This window comes from Buceros rhinoceros, unplaced genomic scaffold (assembly GCF_000710305.1).
Source record: "Buceros rhinoceros silvestris isolate BGI_N320 unplaced genomic scaffold, ASM71030v1 scaffold17178, whole genome shotgun sequence".
NCBI lineage: Eukaryota > Metazoa > Chordata > Aves > Bucerotiformes > Bucerotidae > Buceros > Buceros rhinoceros.
Window position 1 is genome coordinate 33,211 of NW_010427600.1, and position 15,495 is coordinate 48,705.

Below are 15,495 nucleotides of genomic sequence, written 5' to 3' on the forward strand. Positions count from 1 at the left end.
CGGTGTGGTGCCGCGTCCAGGGGGGGGGGGGGGGTCTGACTCTTCCCCACAGTTTGTGGCACTGACACTGTGTGCTCCCCATGAGACAGGGCAAGCTCGTCCGAGGAGTGAGCTTCCTCACACTCGCATCGTGAAACCCAGGGGCGGGTGTTTGGCCTGCCTAGCTGAGACCATCAACTATCCACCCTGAATGCCAGGGCTCTAGTGGGGAAACCGGGCAATGATGGCACCAGTCAGCACAGAAGCTCTGAGGCCATGGGAAGCACCTTGCAGTGGGACCACAGGCTTCTCCTTAATCACACACAGCAGGGTCCTGAGCGTATCCGGTATCTTCTGGCTGTGTAAAAGTATTGCCGCAGGTTTACACCGCTGTTGTCTTTAAAATGCCATTTCAGTGTGATTTTTTTTTTTTTCTTTCTTTTTAAATCCCTGGTATCTTCTGGCTGTGTAAAAGTATTGCCGCAGGTTTACACCGCTGTTGTCTTTAAAATGCCATTTCAGTGTGATTTTTTTTTTTTTCTTTCTTTTTAAATCCCTGGGATTCATTTGCATTGAGCTGCTAATCTCAGCAGACATCGGCGAGCTGCTGGCGGGGGAGTGAAATCTCCATGTACTTCTCTGATGCTCCGCATTGACTCAGATGGGCTTTCTTTGTAGGCTGAGCCGTTCCTGAGGACGTACAAGAACAGTCATTACACGTACCCTACCCAAACTCCAGTAAGTGTCAACAGCACCGCCCCACTGTTCCGCTGCTGCCGCCATGCCTTGTGGTGACCAGACGAGTCATGCTCTGCACTGCAGCAGAAACCAGTCCGTGGCCGAGGCACTTGGGAGGCCAAGTGCACAGCCCAGGAAAGCACTTCCAGTGAGGCAAAAGGCATCCAGCAGCAGCTGTAGGAGCACCCGCTCAGCACAGCTATCAGCAGGGCGCTGCTCGAAGCCGAGCGATGCCCAGTGTGACTATTGAACTGAGCAACCAAGACCTGCCTGGCTTGTTACGTGCTGAACAGGCTCTGGTTCATCCACCCGGCCTCTGTGAGGAACGTTCTCGTTACTGCTGACTGTATTTGCTACCCAAATGCTATTCAGCTTTCTCCTTCTCTTCAGAATTACGGAAGCCAGCTGCTCTGCGAGGACAGGTCTCCATCCTCCCCTCCTCCAACATCAGGTAGTTTTGCCTGCCTTGTGTTAAGAGACTGAATTACCTTCAACTGTCCTTCAAAGTCAGTTTTTATTTTGATGAAAACCCGCATGTCTGAGGGTCAGAATGCAATGGGCGTGTTTGTTGGTGGGAAAGAATAGCCATTTCCTACCCCGGGTTAACTGCGTGTCTTCCCTTTGCAGTGCATTCCCTAAAGCCAGCAGATATGCAAATTGTAGCAGCTCTCGGGGATTCTTTGACGGTAAGAAGACAGTGTTTTCACTGACCTCTCGGTAAAGGTGCAAACGTGCTTGCCCTGGTGGAGGGGAAATAGCTGCTGTCCCTAGCAGCAAAGACCTGTTCATTCATGGATGGTGATAGATCTAGCAGCTAGAACAAGAAAGAAGGTGCCTGTGCTCCAGCACTCTGCTGCCCCCACACCCATATTCACACGCTGTTGAACTCGGGCAAAACCACAGGCAAATCCTTTCTTGAGGTGCTTAAAGAGTTTGAGTTGGAGACACAAGAGATCAGATGCTGTTGGAAGCAATGGGACACAGATCAAGCTGTGCTCCAGCACTCTGCTGCCCCCACACCCATATTCACACGCTGTTGAACTCGGGCAAAACCACAGGCAAATCCTTTCTTGAGGTGCTTAAAGAGTTTGAGTTGGAGACACAAGAGATCAGATGCTGTTGGAAGCAATTGGACACAGATCAAGCTGTGGGTTACTGCATTTTTGAAGACTGGTGGACCTGTTCTCTTGCCTCAGCTCTTTCAGGAACAGTGTGGCTGAGGGATGTTGGAGAACAGCATGTTGTTCGTGTTAGCATTAGTGGGACAAGGATGTGCAGGGTGAGAGCCCTCTGACTTTGACCACTTCAGAAGACTCTCAGTCTTTTTATTGTGCTTGTTTTAACTCACTGCTAACTTCTTTATCAAGATGTAGTTCTTGCTGACGGTGATCATCTTTGGTAGCCCAGAAGGAATCCGACTCAAGATCTAGACATCCTATATTCCCATTAGGTCTTTCTGCCTGATGTTTTCATAGTGTTCTAAGACTGAAACTCTGCATGTGGCTCAAAGGAAACACTGGGCAGAAAGACCCAACTGGGACAGAGGATTTTCTGAGTCTGAGCCTTAACAACAAAGACATTGTGTGCAAGGCATGAAGCCTTTACAGCTCTCTGGCAGGCATGTTGCTGAAACTCCTGCACACCGGGGGCTCCTGAAATAAATAGAAGCATTTGAATGCAAACCTGCAGTGCTGGTAAAGGGAAGATACTCGGTGTGTAGCTGCACTAGTCATGTTACGCTATCCAGGACCTGCAGGTGTAAGTAAGAATGGAGTGTAAAATTTGCTTTCATACTACTATAGGTCTCTCCGTTTAGCACTGTGCTTTTCAAATCAGTGCAAAGGTATTTTGGTGCTTCTCTGAGATACAAACAACAGAAGAAAAACAGTTGTATGAAGCTGGTTATCATTAGCTAGATGTTTTCATCATTCTTGAATAACGCAATCATAAATGAGTTATTCAGCTCATCTAGACCCACAAGAAGAGAGCCTTTGTTCCACAGCTCCACCACATACTTCATGCATCATATACAACATGATGCTTCTAAATAACTACAAAAGATATTGCTGCATTCTTCGAGAGGAAGATTGGGGGGAAACCAGGTGCCTTCTACAGCTTTTGAAGAGATACATTCAAAAGTAATTTATGTATAAATCACTATTGTATTACTAATTGTTCTTCAACTTCATTTGGTTAATGAAAAATAACATCCAGGCTGGTACAGCGATTGCCTCAGACAGTCTCCTGGATTTGGGCACTGCATACCGGGGACTGTCTTGGAGGTAAGTCTTCAGGTGATGAGGAGATGTGTATTCACTCCTGTAAAGAATTCTGTGTGTTTGAGGTTTTCAGCTGTCAGAAAGTGGGGGGGAGGGGGGTGGGTGCGGAAGTTGTTCTTGGGCTGGCATCTCTTGTGAAGATATATCCAGGACTTGTCATAAGGGTGGCCTCACAGAAAATGTTTTGAGCTGGAACTGGCCTCAAAGTTGACCATCTATTCTGCAGTGCTCTTGGGCTCCACCATTTGAGTATGTCGCTGTCCCAGGCATTTTTCTGCCATTTCATGATGATTGACGATACCCCTGCACAGCTGCAAGATCATTAAACCCTTCCGAGAAGTGTCTTAACCACGGAAACCTCAGCCATTCTCCCCAGGGGCACTTCCCCTTCTGTCCTCTCTCGGTAGACTGATTATTACCAAATTCACGACCATTTGCTTTTTCTCACGTGTAGTATGTCTTCACTTTGCTTGTTGTCTGTGTCCAGCTGCGGGATGAGTGACTGGGATTTCTTTCTCATTATAGTATTGGAGGAGACGCATCATTAGAGAATGTGACAACTCTGCCTAGTAAGTAAATGCTTTGCTAGATCTAACTGGCAAGGTTGAAGAGCGGGAATGGGCTGATGGCTGATGTATTTACAGAGAGATCTTAAGCATCTCAAAGCCGTTTTAGAGTAACTAACAAGAACACCTTTCAAAGGAGCAATGTCCTCGGACTCGTGAATGAAAAGCTGGCTTCATCAGGGAAGCCGAGAAGCAGCAGGAAATTCCCTTCCCTTCTTTCCCCACTCCCTTCCCAACTGCTTGGTGAGAGCTGTCTGAACTCCTAAAAAAGCTCACTATCGCCATGCTTGTGATGCTACGAACATTTGTGTTCAATAAATGTCCCACCACAGCTTTTTCCAAAAAGAGACGTTTGCTCAGGGTAACCTGAAGGGAATAACTTTAACTTCAGTGAAACATGCAAGTTCTTGTAGCTCAGTCTGTTGCTACTGTAAAGCCACCGGAGTTTCAGTTTGGATCAGCTGGAAAAATGAGCTTCCACTGGAGGAGGACCAGCAAACTGCCTGTCTGTGTGGGCCATTATTATAAGCAGAATGTAACAAGAATGTAATTAGAATAATCAATTAACGGATTCACTGGAAGTTATTACACTTGACAAAGCCTTCGTTAAAATGTGGCTAAACACAGTCTTTGGGATTAAAGTATCTTTTATAGCTTACGGTGTGAGCATGGTGGGATCGTGGTGGGATTTCATCAGAACCACACATCTGAGGCTTGCTGCTTCATCTGCGTCCCTAGTATGAGGTTTTGCACAGCTGTGAAGCAGACCCAGACCTCCAGCTGAAAATGAGTTTCTGCTGGGCTGAAGCTTCCCAAAACCACCATCCTATGACTGAGGATTTTGTTGTAGCTTTTAACCACTACAACACGAGTGATAACCGCACATGGCAGTCCTCAGCCCTGCTCCTCCCGTCTGCTGGTGACCGTGCCGGGCACGGCGAGCAGTGCATCGCTGGCAGCTGGTGATCCCTCTTGCCACTGCCCGGTGGATGGATGGGTCTGGAGGCTGCAGCAGCAGCTGTGCTGGCCTGTCAGAGCACAAAACTGGCACTGCTGGTGTGTGCTGGTCCCTGCAGGCAGGGGGCATATGGGGGCCTTTTCTCTTCCTTGCCATTTTTCTTTTTCAGACATTCTTCGAGAGTTCAACCCTATGACCGTGGGCTATTCGACTGGCACCGGCAGTGTGAACGACTCGAACGCGTTCCTTAACCAGGCAGTTCCTGGAGCCCAGGCTGAGTATGTAGCTTTTTGGTTTACGTTTGCAGGTGATGGATGCTTCAACTAACCAACTTCCAACTGTCACCACTGGCCCTGAATTGCAAGCAAAACCACTCTAGGGTGGAAAATTGGCTCCAACCAGGTTAAATGTATGGGCTTACTTCATAGGTGAACTTCCCAATGAAGGCAGCAGTCCTGGTTACGAAATCCACAGACAAGAAACTGGCAGAAACTGTGTGGTGGTGGTTTCTACTCTTCCACTTCTATTCCTTTATCTGTTTATCTGTCAATAAATCTGAGAACATGGATGTTTTCAGAAAATGAGCATGAAGTGAATTGGTAAAGAGATGCTAGGAGAAAAATCAGGTGAAATCTTCCGTAATGCTGGCCTCAAGCTTCTGAATAAGCAAGCAAGAGTGGTCAGGAGAGGACCACAACTAGCCGCAGTCTGGAATCTGCGGAGAGGAGACTTGCTGATGGTGGTGTAGGGCGGTGGGCGCCTTGCAGAGCGGGGGCGGTTGCAGCCAGTTCTGCCAATGTAACGGGGGTTGTAGTGTCTTGCAGCCATCTGAATGCAGCTCTTCGCTTTAGTCACACCTGGGAGGCTGCGTGAGCTGAGCTCTGCTGTGCTGCTTATCCCAGAAATCCCTGGGTTCCTAACGAAGGAGTCAGTGCTGGTTAATTGACAAAACAGATGGCTGCTGGAATTCAGGCGTACTTTGGGCACAGGTTCTGGCAGCCCGTGCCTGGATTTGACATTGTTGGGTGATATTACCCAGACCTTAATTTGTTTGTTTAAAGAAAATTTCCCCTCCCGTCCCTAGGAGCTCTTGGAAGAGAGGTGTTTGAGTTTGCTGTATCTAAGCGAAGATTGTCAGGATTCATCGGGGATTTTTACTCTCTTGGAGGCCTTGAGAAACTTCTGACTCATAGTAGCAATCTCAGTGAATGTGTGGATCTCCTGACAGACACCGTCTGCTGGGTGCCTGGGTATATCCTACAGCCCCGCCATGCCAGAGAGTTTCCTAGTGATGACTGAATACATCTGTGTATGTCAGTGAAACATGTGCAAGGATTATGGCTCTGACTCTGCCATTCAGGAGGATTTATTAACGTATTTCTGTATGCAGCAGGTTACCTTCACCCTTTGCTTGTCACAGGAAGGAATGAGATAGTGCCCATCTTGTATTTTCTATTGGTTAAACCCTGGACAGACTTTCTGGAGTGGTGGGAGGACTTGAGACAGGATGCACAACCTCTTAAGTCACCAATACGACTTTGAGCAGTTTGTATCAGTAGCAACCAAGGTGTTGCTATTATAGTTGTTTGTTAGCTGTATGGAATGAGTTGATGGGTGTCAGTCTAATGAAAAATCGCCTACTTCATCTATACCTGGTCATCTTCTCTCTTCCCATGCAAGTGGCTGGACTGGATAAACACGAAGGGGAGCTATCTGTGTTCCGTAACCATGTTTTGTAAACATTCAGCAAGGAGACGAGACAACTGTTGTCCTAGATTTCTGCTAGTCCTCTGTTTCCCTGTCTTGTAACCCTCTGTAGAAAGGTGACAAAAGTGAAGTCCTGTCAACTACTACACTAACATCTCTGGACTTTGAGAGTCGTCTTTTGTGGTTCTGTTCTGTCACGTCGTGGCTCTGGATGCATCTGAGAAGATGAATGCATCCTGGTTGAATACATTGCCACAGCATGTCTCCTGCTTTAGGTATTTGGCCCTGGAATGGTGATGCAATTCGGCATTTTTTCTTCATCAGCCAAAAATATCCATTTTCCTAGGATTCAGAGGGCAGAAAGAGTTCACCAGCTAATGCTGGTATTTCAACACTGTTACCTGGCTCGTCTTGCTTTTGGGTGTTAATCTGGAAACTGCTTTCCAAAGGCACTGGGACTTTTCTGAAACCAGATAGCTCTGCAGCCTCACTAGTGCCTAGAAACCAGGGGTGAGGGTTTCTTAAACCAGTGGCTGCTTTGCAGAGCTCTTGAGTGAACTCTCTGGCAGCGCAGGTCAGTTCAGTACTGAGTCTATCCACGTTCATCACCAAAGTGCTGGAGTCGAGGATAGACCTGAGGCATGTTGCTGAAGCAGAGCCAGGCTGAGATCTCTGACTTCACACGAAAGAAAGGAGGTTAAGAATGTAATGCTGAGAAGAGAGCACAGGTGACAGGAACTGTAACTGTCTGTATCGCCTGTTAGCAAACCGTTTCTGATGATGAAGCCCTGAATTTGGCGGAGGCTGCAGCTCAAGGACGGGGGACTGCTTGCACTGCTTCGTTCAGGGCGTTAGATCTTGGTGACCGCGCTGGCTCGGGGCAGCAGGACTTCAGGGACTGAGTGAGATGTTGAAGGTGCTGTGGACTGTCAGGTCAGTAAGTGGTGTTCCCTCGGAATCAGTGTTGGAGTCAGTGCCCTAGCTTAGTTTCCCCAGTAAGAACAGAAGGAAATCACGATCACTTGTGGCTTGCGATAGCTTTGGCATATCGATAAGCAGGTTACGACACCAAACAAGGGTAAAAGTGAACAGAACTACCACGTGCTGCAGTGTCTGTCACGAGCAGCTGTATGACAGGGCTCGTTCCTCAGTAAATACACTAGTGTTAGACCAGCATTCAGTCGGAGGAGGGTGCTGAGAGAAGTCTCCTGCTCCTACAGGAAACACAGCGTTGCAAAGGAGAGCTAAGCTCTGGTTGCCACCCAAAACAAGTGTCATGCTTCTTAAAGTCACCTGATGTGCTTCCAGAAACAACAGACAGTCAGTGAAGTGTTTCTAACGAGAGCCTGGAGGGAGATGCAGCTCATGCTGTACTGCAGAGCCGCCTGGAAGGCCAAAGCTTTCCAACCACCTTCCCTTCTCTGTGGATATTTGAGGATCAACATGTCAGGGCAGTCAAACGAGACTGAAGCGTTCAGCTGAGGTAACTCTCTAAACTCGTGGCAGTTTCTATACATGCATATTTACAAAAGAGACCGAGAGGGCGAGAGTGCTGCCCGCTGTTGGAAAGCAGCGCGGCTGTTGGCTGAACTTGTCTGAGTCACTCTGACAGTGGCTGGGACTTCGAATTGCCCTGTAGGGTGGTGTGACAGAGCTCTTCTCGGTGGGGAAATGGAGTACTGACTCGGTGTGGGGTGTAGCAATGCGGGAGATGTGCACAGTGAGCTCTGGAACGCTCCCGCTTGGCAGGGGGTGAGCTGTGGTGATGCACAAACACTGCTCAAGAGGACAGCTAAACATTGAGGCTTGGGATTCCCTCGTTGCTTTCCTTGAGGAACAGACTGCTCACAGCCTAGCTCTCCACGGGCCAGCTGCCTACAAATGGGTTGCGTCTGGCTTTGCAGCGGGTTCGGGTGCTGAGTGCGCTGGAATAGAAGATAGACTTGCTGTTCCAGGTTAATTACTGCCCTTCAGGAAAAACACTATTGAAGCTGAACTTGTTGACTTCTCACAAAGATGCGGGCGTGTAATTTGACCATGGCACAACGAGGATTGTCGTGTCTCTTTGCTCAGCTCTTCTGATATCTGACAACTTGATTTAAGGTGTCTGCAGCGCAGCTGATCTCTCTGTAAGGGTGCTTCTTTCACTCACTAGTTGTCCTTTTTCACAGGGACTTACCAGCCCAAGCAAGAAATCTCCTGAGACTAATGAAAACAGACCCTGTAAGTTCTCCGGGACTCCTTTAATCTTACAGCACAAAAAGAAACGGGCATTGCCTCACGTAATAACTCCACCTGCAATGATACCATGTGCGTATCACAATGTCAGAGAAATTCAGGCTCGTTATTTTCTTCTTTATTGCGCAGAGAATTGACTTCAGCGCTGACTGGAAGCTCATAACGGTGCAGATTGGAAGCAATGATCTGTGCAACTATTGCAAAGACCCTGTGAGTAGTAACTGGTTAACTGAAACTGTAGTGGGACTGATGTCAGTGGAGAAACAAGTCAAGGGAAATCCACGGATCCTTAGAGCTGTCACAGGGACAGCGTCAGTTATATGTGCTGCTGCGTGTTGTGGTGGTGGTCACTGCTGACAGCGCCCTGGTATAAAACCAGCAGCAGAGTAGGATGGTTTTGTTCACTCTGGCTTGCTACTGACTTTTGACTATGAGCAGAAAGTGGAAGAGAACAACAGTCTCCCTCCTCTGATGTGGTCTCTGCTCTCCTAGCACAGGCTCTTTAGACATCCAAGAAAAGAATTCTCCTGTTTTGAGTTACTGTGAGTCCAGTCCTACCATCGTCGTCACCCTGTCACTCACCGCGTGGGGAGGTGCTAGGAACAGGCGAGGCGTGTGTGAGGGAAATTGCCGCAGCACTCGGCATCATTTGAATTTTATGCCTCTCTGGTTTGTAGAGAAGCCTTTAGGGCTGCTGTGAGGAGATCATGGGATTTGAGTGGGCAGGTGGCAGGGAGAGGCCACCTTAACTCTGCCAGCTCTTTCCTGCCTTTAGTATGCTAACTTCTTGTGAGCACCTTCAATTCTTCCACAACCCCTCGTGCTTGAGGAATTTGCTGCTTCTGCAGGAGGCTCGCCAGGCGTCTTTGTGGCTGATGCCAAGTTTACAGCTTTATTTATAGCTCTGACATTGACTAGTGATGATTTTACCCAATTTCACAAGAGCTCATCAGCTGGCTGTGGGCACGCCTGTGGCGTGGGGTGTGCAGTTCGGTGCACATTCACTCTGGGATCCTTCCCGGGTCTTTACATGCAGGACCCCGTAGATTTGAGTTAAATATACTACTATTTGACACAGTTCATTCTGAATCCGAAGTTTCACAGAGTCTTTCTGCACTTCTATATTCATTCATATGCTTAAAATCCCTGGTCTCTAGAGAGAAGCAAGAACATTCTACTGACCGGAGTGGTGTGTGGCAGAAAAGGAAGTGAATTAATGTGATTCTCCAGCCTCCCAACCAAAACGCTTTGTGTCTCCATTCAACAGTAACCTCTCCTCTTCTGTTTCTATCAGGATCACTACTCAGCTTCGAACTTTGTTGGAAGGATTCAAGAAACTCTGGATATTCTGCATGAGCAGGCAAGTGCTGTGCAATAGTCCCAGCATTCTAGCTCGTACTGGTACATGACTGACTAGCACTAGCTCTTCTGTTTGACTTTTTTGGGAGGTGTTTTTCCATCCTCGTACCAAACATATTCTGTTGACTTCTAGAAAAGCATTTTCTTTTGTCTTACCCGAGATGCAGTCTGCAATGACAGACAGTAACACTGCAAGAATCAAAAGCTGAATTGGGGTGGGGGGGGTGGGGGTAGCAGCGGCGACTGTTGCTTCTGGGTTTTTGTAGTTTTTTTTTCCTTTCAACGGAGAAAATATTTTTTTCCTCTCCAGTGGAGAAAGGGAAAGGGTGTCAAACAGCTGGACTCTGGGGTAAAATAAATGCACTGTGCACTGTATAACAATGTCCTTCTAAGCTAAAGTCTGACTCTGTTTCAGGTTCCAAAAGCTTTAGTGAGTTTGGTGAACGTGGTGGACATCCTCTCTCTGAGACAGCTGTTTGTGGATACTGCAGTTCAGTGCCCCACTTACATGGCAGAGTAAGGCTTGTTCACCGTCCCTCTGTTCCTGAGCTTACTGTCCGTGATGACAAAGCATGCTCTTATTCCCTGCTTCTCATCATTTGAGCTGATGTTCAAAGGCGGCACTGCAGCCCTACAGACATCCCAGGCAGTGCTGATGTCACTCTGCCTGATGGCTCTGCCTTCTCTTGGCTTTGAGCTGAGCACTGGCAGACTGGACCTGTGGATTTGTCCGTGTCTAGAGCCACAAAGTTTCCCATGATACATAACGTGCACCTCGCTGAGACAGGGTGAAGTTACTGAAACGGGGTTCCTCAAGGTGAGGTTGAAGTCCACGAGCATTTGGATTTCCAGACCCTTCGAGGGAACGTGAAGTATTCGCAGAATACATAACGTGCACCTCGCTGAGACAGGGTGAAGTTACTGAAACGGGGTTCCTCAAGGTGAGGTTGAAGTCCACGAGCATTTGGATTTCCAGACCCTTCGAGGGAACGTGAAGTATTCGCAGAGCAGGCGTGTTTCTCCGGTTTCAGAGGCTTTATTGCAGTGGGTAATTCACATTCTCTGCTGACCCTCCGGGGACAAATTCTGCCTTGAGTGCAAAGCGAGTTGCTGACTGGAAAGGTGCCAGCTCAGAGGTAATGCAGCCAGTAACCTCCGCAGATGTGTCTTCCAGTTCCTGAGGGACTGGCACGCGCCTGTCAGGCTGCGCAGCCTGCTGATGCCAGGCTGTAGCAAACGGGACAAGCTGTCGGAGCACAGTGTACGTCACTGATGTACCTGGGGGTGAAAGCAGACTGATTCAGAACAGCATCGTTCCTGCGAGGCAGAAAACAAGACTGGGGATAAAATGATGAATGATGGCAAGGCTGGAGAGACTTTCACAGAAACACGACTGTATGGGTTTCCCTGTTACTCCCAGGTCACGAGGGCATTGGGTGACAAAGGGCAGCTTCTGCATCCTCCGCTCTGTAACACACTCTATTCCTGTTTTCTCCTCTGCCCTTTCCACAGTTACCTGTGCAGTTGTGTTCTCACAGGAGAAGACAGCTCAACAAATCTAACGATGGTGAGGGAAGCCACCAGGGCTTATCAGGTATGTTCACCGAGTGTGGTGCAGTTGCTTCCCTTCCAGCTGAGGGGAGCTCTTGACTACCCAGCAGTGTTACCACCGCAGTGTTTTACCCGCAAGGGGCTGTGAGCTAAGCAGGAGGTAATCTGATGCTGACCAAAACCCAGTACGACCAAAACCAGCAGCAAAGCTCTTCAGAAAACATTTTGTTTTCTAGTACAGATGGATAGGTGGAAGTGTAGTCACCAAAACCCTGTCTCCTGCAGACAGTTGTAGAGCTGCATTCCAGCCTCCTGAGCCACTTGGTGAAGCTCGCCTCCTGCCAGCGTCTGGGGCTATTTCGGCTAAGAAGTAAAAGCTCGCTTCTGATTCCTGGGCTGTCAAAGAAAAAAAAATAAACCCAGTTATGATGCAGAGATGTTTGATGGATTATTGGTGGTCATGTTTTTGTTTCTTGCAGCTTGGTGTTCAGAGACTAGTGGAGTCTGGCAGATATGATACGCATGAAAATTTCACAGTGGTCATCCAGCCTTTCCTCCAAAACTTGACAATCTCTCTTGGTCAGGTATGGTCTGAAGATGCAAAGGACTCAGCGTGGGTATCTAACCTACACAGCAAAATAGTTTCAGCTTGTTTAGTGCTTTTCCTCTAGAAACTGTTGCTTTTTGGTGTAGCACACCAGATTCCTTCACAGAGCTGTTCTGTTTTACACGTGGTGCTGCCAATACAAATTACTGCTTTGGAAAATTAATCAAAACCTGAACTAAGGCTTGTGTTTGCGTGTTCTCAAGGGTACACAAATATTTTTCTTTCTGAAAATCTAACATGATTAATAGAAGACAGAGATATTAAGTTACAGTCCTTAGGGCAAGATCTCTGCATATGTCCCAGAGCTCACTCTTCCGTGTCCGACAGAAAGAGAGGTTTACCTACCATCTGCTGGAAAGAGGGCTCTGTGTAGTGAGCCCTTTTTCCTGTCACTGGCAATTACATTTCAGTGCCTCAGTAAACTACAAATCCAGGAAAGGACCCAAACCTTCTCTGAAACTGAAACTCCCTTTTCACATGTGTCTGCGCTTCCTCCTCTCACCTGGAACTAAAAGCATGTGGGGCAAATATTGAGCAGATACTACTCTGGTGTTACTTGAATCGGAGTGGTCCTGAAAGCACTGGCAATAACTAGTGATAAGCTTGAAAAGTTCAGATGCTGCTACAGAGAAATTTAGAAAACTGGCCAAAAGCTTTCTGGGGAAAAAACAGGCTTTTTTGGTTTTGTTTATATGTGTTTGGGGTTGTTTTTTTTTCATTGTTTAGTTGATTTGTTTCATTTTGGTTTGGTTTTGTTTGTCAAGCTGATTCCCATGGAAATTCATCACTGGGGTTTTGGTACTGAGTTAAGGAACAGAGAAATAAAAAGCAAAACACTTCTGAACTTTTTTAGTCTCTCAAACTTTAGTTCAGATTTTAAGAAAGCTCAGGGTGCTGTTTTTCCTTCATATCTTGTACAACATTCAGATGTTCCTGACTGAGAACCCTGCCTCTAAACTTGGCAAAAGATCAGAGCTAGATGCAGGCTTCTGTAGCTGTCCTCTAACATGCGAGCCCAAACACACCAGATCAAAACCTGCTCGAGGTTTGAGCAAGGGCTGCTCTGACCACCAATGTTGCTTCAGTCATCTGTGGCCTAAACTTTCTCACCTCAATACTTACATGAAAGCCAAGATATTTATATTTCCAGACTCCGTTTCCTTCAGAGGCCCCAGTATCTGTCTCAAAGTACAGCTTTGATCAGAAAGGAGACTGTCCCGGTGAGCTCGGTCAGCCGGGCTGCCTTCGCTGGAACACTTCCTTGTTTTTAAACTTGCAGAATTGACACAGCTGTGAAAAAGCAGATGGTAAAGCACCTGTAACATGCTTGTTACTGTGCTAAGGGACTGCAGAGCAGTGCCCGTGGGGCCACTCCTGATGGCATGCCGAGGAGAGGAGCCCACCTTTACTGCAGAAGAGAGACTAGACGTGTAACTGAAAATGGTGGTTTTGCTGCTTCTGGGTGTATCTGCCCTTGATGCACGTAAGCATCTCTAGTTAAGTGTTCCAGTGCTTCACCAAGTCCATGAGCTGCTGCTTTGTATCTCCAGATAATGCTGAGACTTGCCACATGGGAGCCGCAATAACAAATAGTGTGAACTTTCCATTACTGGCCCTGATTTTTGCCTCAGCAACCCCAAGCTGGAACTGTGTGGATTCTTCTGCACTCAGATGTCCTTTACACTTTCATTTGTAGGATGGGCATCCAGATGTCTCCTACTTTTCACCTGACTGTCTCCATCCAAGCCAGAAAGGCCATTCTCAGCTTGCCAGGGCTCTCTGGAATGCTATGGTAAGGTGACGGGCTCTGCGCATAACGGGGTCTTTACCTAGACCTGACTCCCGTTAGAATAATCTCAGTAATCGACACTGCGGTGAAGGCCTGGATACTGCTGGACCTTGTGTTCGTTACTACTTCACTCCTCAGATACCTTCAAATGTCCAGTACTGCTCTAAGCCTAGAATCTCTTGCTGCTTGAAGTGTCTGGGGAGGAGAGGGGAGCTCTAGGAACATGACTGGTCACTTGTGAGCTCAGCTGAGCAGCTTCAAGCCTATGTCACTCGTGGGCATGAAAGGCAGGACAGTATTCAATAAGGATGATGTTTCCATGAACCCGTGTGGGGAAACCACCAAACAAAGAATTGGAACTGCATACGTCAGTTTAAAATGGGCTATGTAGAAGTTGGTTTTAAACCCACGTGTTTGAATGTCTTAATAGGAATTAAAGTGGCTTTAATCCAGTTTAGTTTTACTACCTTTGGAAACAAGTAAAGCTCAATAAAAACGTGCCATTAAAGATTGCTCAAGCCCACTCGCCTTGCTCAGTACTGCCGTGCAGTAGAAGCACACGCGCAGTCAGAGGTGGTGTCGCAGGTCCTGGCTGGCACCTTCTATATACTTGGGGATAATGTCGTGGCCGCTGACGTTGCTTGCAGTCATCAAGCAGTACCCCTAATTAAATTTGGTTTCACATTCTGCACACAAACAGCTGTATCTCTTGCTGGAGATGCCCACACGCACCTTAGCTGTAAAAATTGAGGGACTCTTAGTGTCTTGTCTTCCACGCAAGAGAAGAGAGTTTATGACCTTGCCTCCTGGCAAAATTCCATGTACTTCATGTGCCTGCCAGGAATTTAAATCCTCCAGGAGTTTAAGCTGATCCAGTGTTGCTTTCCACTTCCCATTTTAAGCTTCTTTCTAGAGCTGCTGTTTTGTTACACTGTTGCCATGTTCCTTCTGAAAAGGAGATGCGTTTCAGCCTGGGTAAATCAAGGGCTGTAAACACAGGCAGCTTTGTGCCGATTTGAAGGGTGCGTTTGGATTCCTTGGACTAGAATTGTTATACACGTGTACGACTAGCAGACGTGGTTACAAACCAGGGGGTTTTGTTTTCCGTTCTAGATACAGCCTGTAGGGCAGAAAGCTGACTCGTTTGATCTGACGGCTGACATTGTCCTTGACTGCCCGGCTCAGGTAAACATCACCCACGTTGGGGCAGCAGGGCGTCAGGGTCTGTGTGAGCAGGGGTTCGGGACGGCTGAAGGTTCCTGAGGTTCCTGAGTGGTTTTTATTCTCTGCTTGCCTCTGAGGGGGTGCTCTCATAACCCGCTCTGGTGTCCCTCAGTCTTTTACTGCCCATGAACACTGCCAGACAACGTGCTGATTGCTGTCGTTTCAGCCGTGCTGAAGGTGGCAGGTTTGTGAAGCACGGGGGCAGCTCATGCAGCAAACAGCAGAATATCCGCATTGATTTTTCCCCTCAGAATCAGCAGAGTTTGGGCACCGTGGTGACTCTGAACACCCCCAGTCTCTGTTATCTCTTGAATCGGGCAGGTTGGTTTTCCTGCCCTGATCTGTAACAGGGATACTTCAGACTCTTGGGAAACTGCTTCCTCGGTTATAAAACCAGCTGCTGAACTTGCAAGATGGTTGCTAGGTGTCAGCACGCGGAAATGACCGCTGCAGTCAGCACTAACTGACGCCTTTCTTCAGCAGTTTCCACAAGGAGGCCA

The 15,495-nt window shown here is 47.7% G+C and overlaps 1 protein-coding gene across 1 annotated transcript in view; it reads left to right on the plus strand.

The window, feature by feature from the left end:
- The window catches only part of PLB1 (phospholipase B1), a gene marked incomplete at both ends in the record, with an annotated part of 50,026 nt that overhangs the window by 19,063 nt on the left and 15,468 nt on the right, over positions 1–15,495 (plus strand). The window contains 8 exons of the mRNA XM_010141968.1: positions 658–686; positions 1,098–1,168; positions 1,345–1,403; positions 8,595–8,675; positions 10,240–10,340; positions 10,986–11,085; positions 11,855–11,959; positions 14,885–14,956. Of these exons, the coding sequence (XP_010140270.1) occupies positions 658–686; positions 1,098–1,168; positions 1,345–1,403; positions 8,595–8,675; positions 10,240–10,340; positions 10,986–11,085; positions 11,855–11,959; positions 14,885–14,956 (618 nt within the window). The remainder of the gene's footprint in view (positions 1–657; positions 687–1,097; positions 1,169–1,344; positions 1,404–8,594; positions 8,676–10,239; positions 10,341–10,985; positions 11,086–11,854; positions 11,960–14,884; positions 14,957–15,495) is intronic.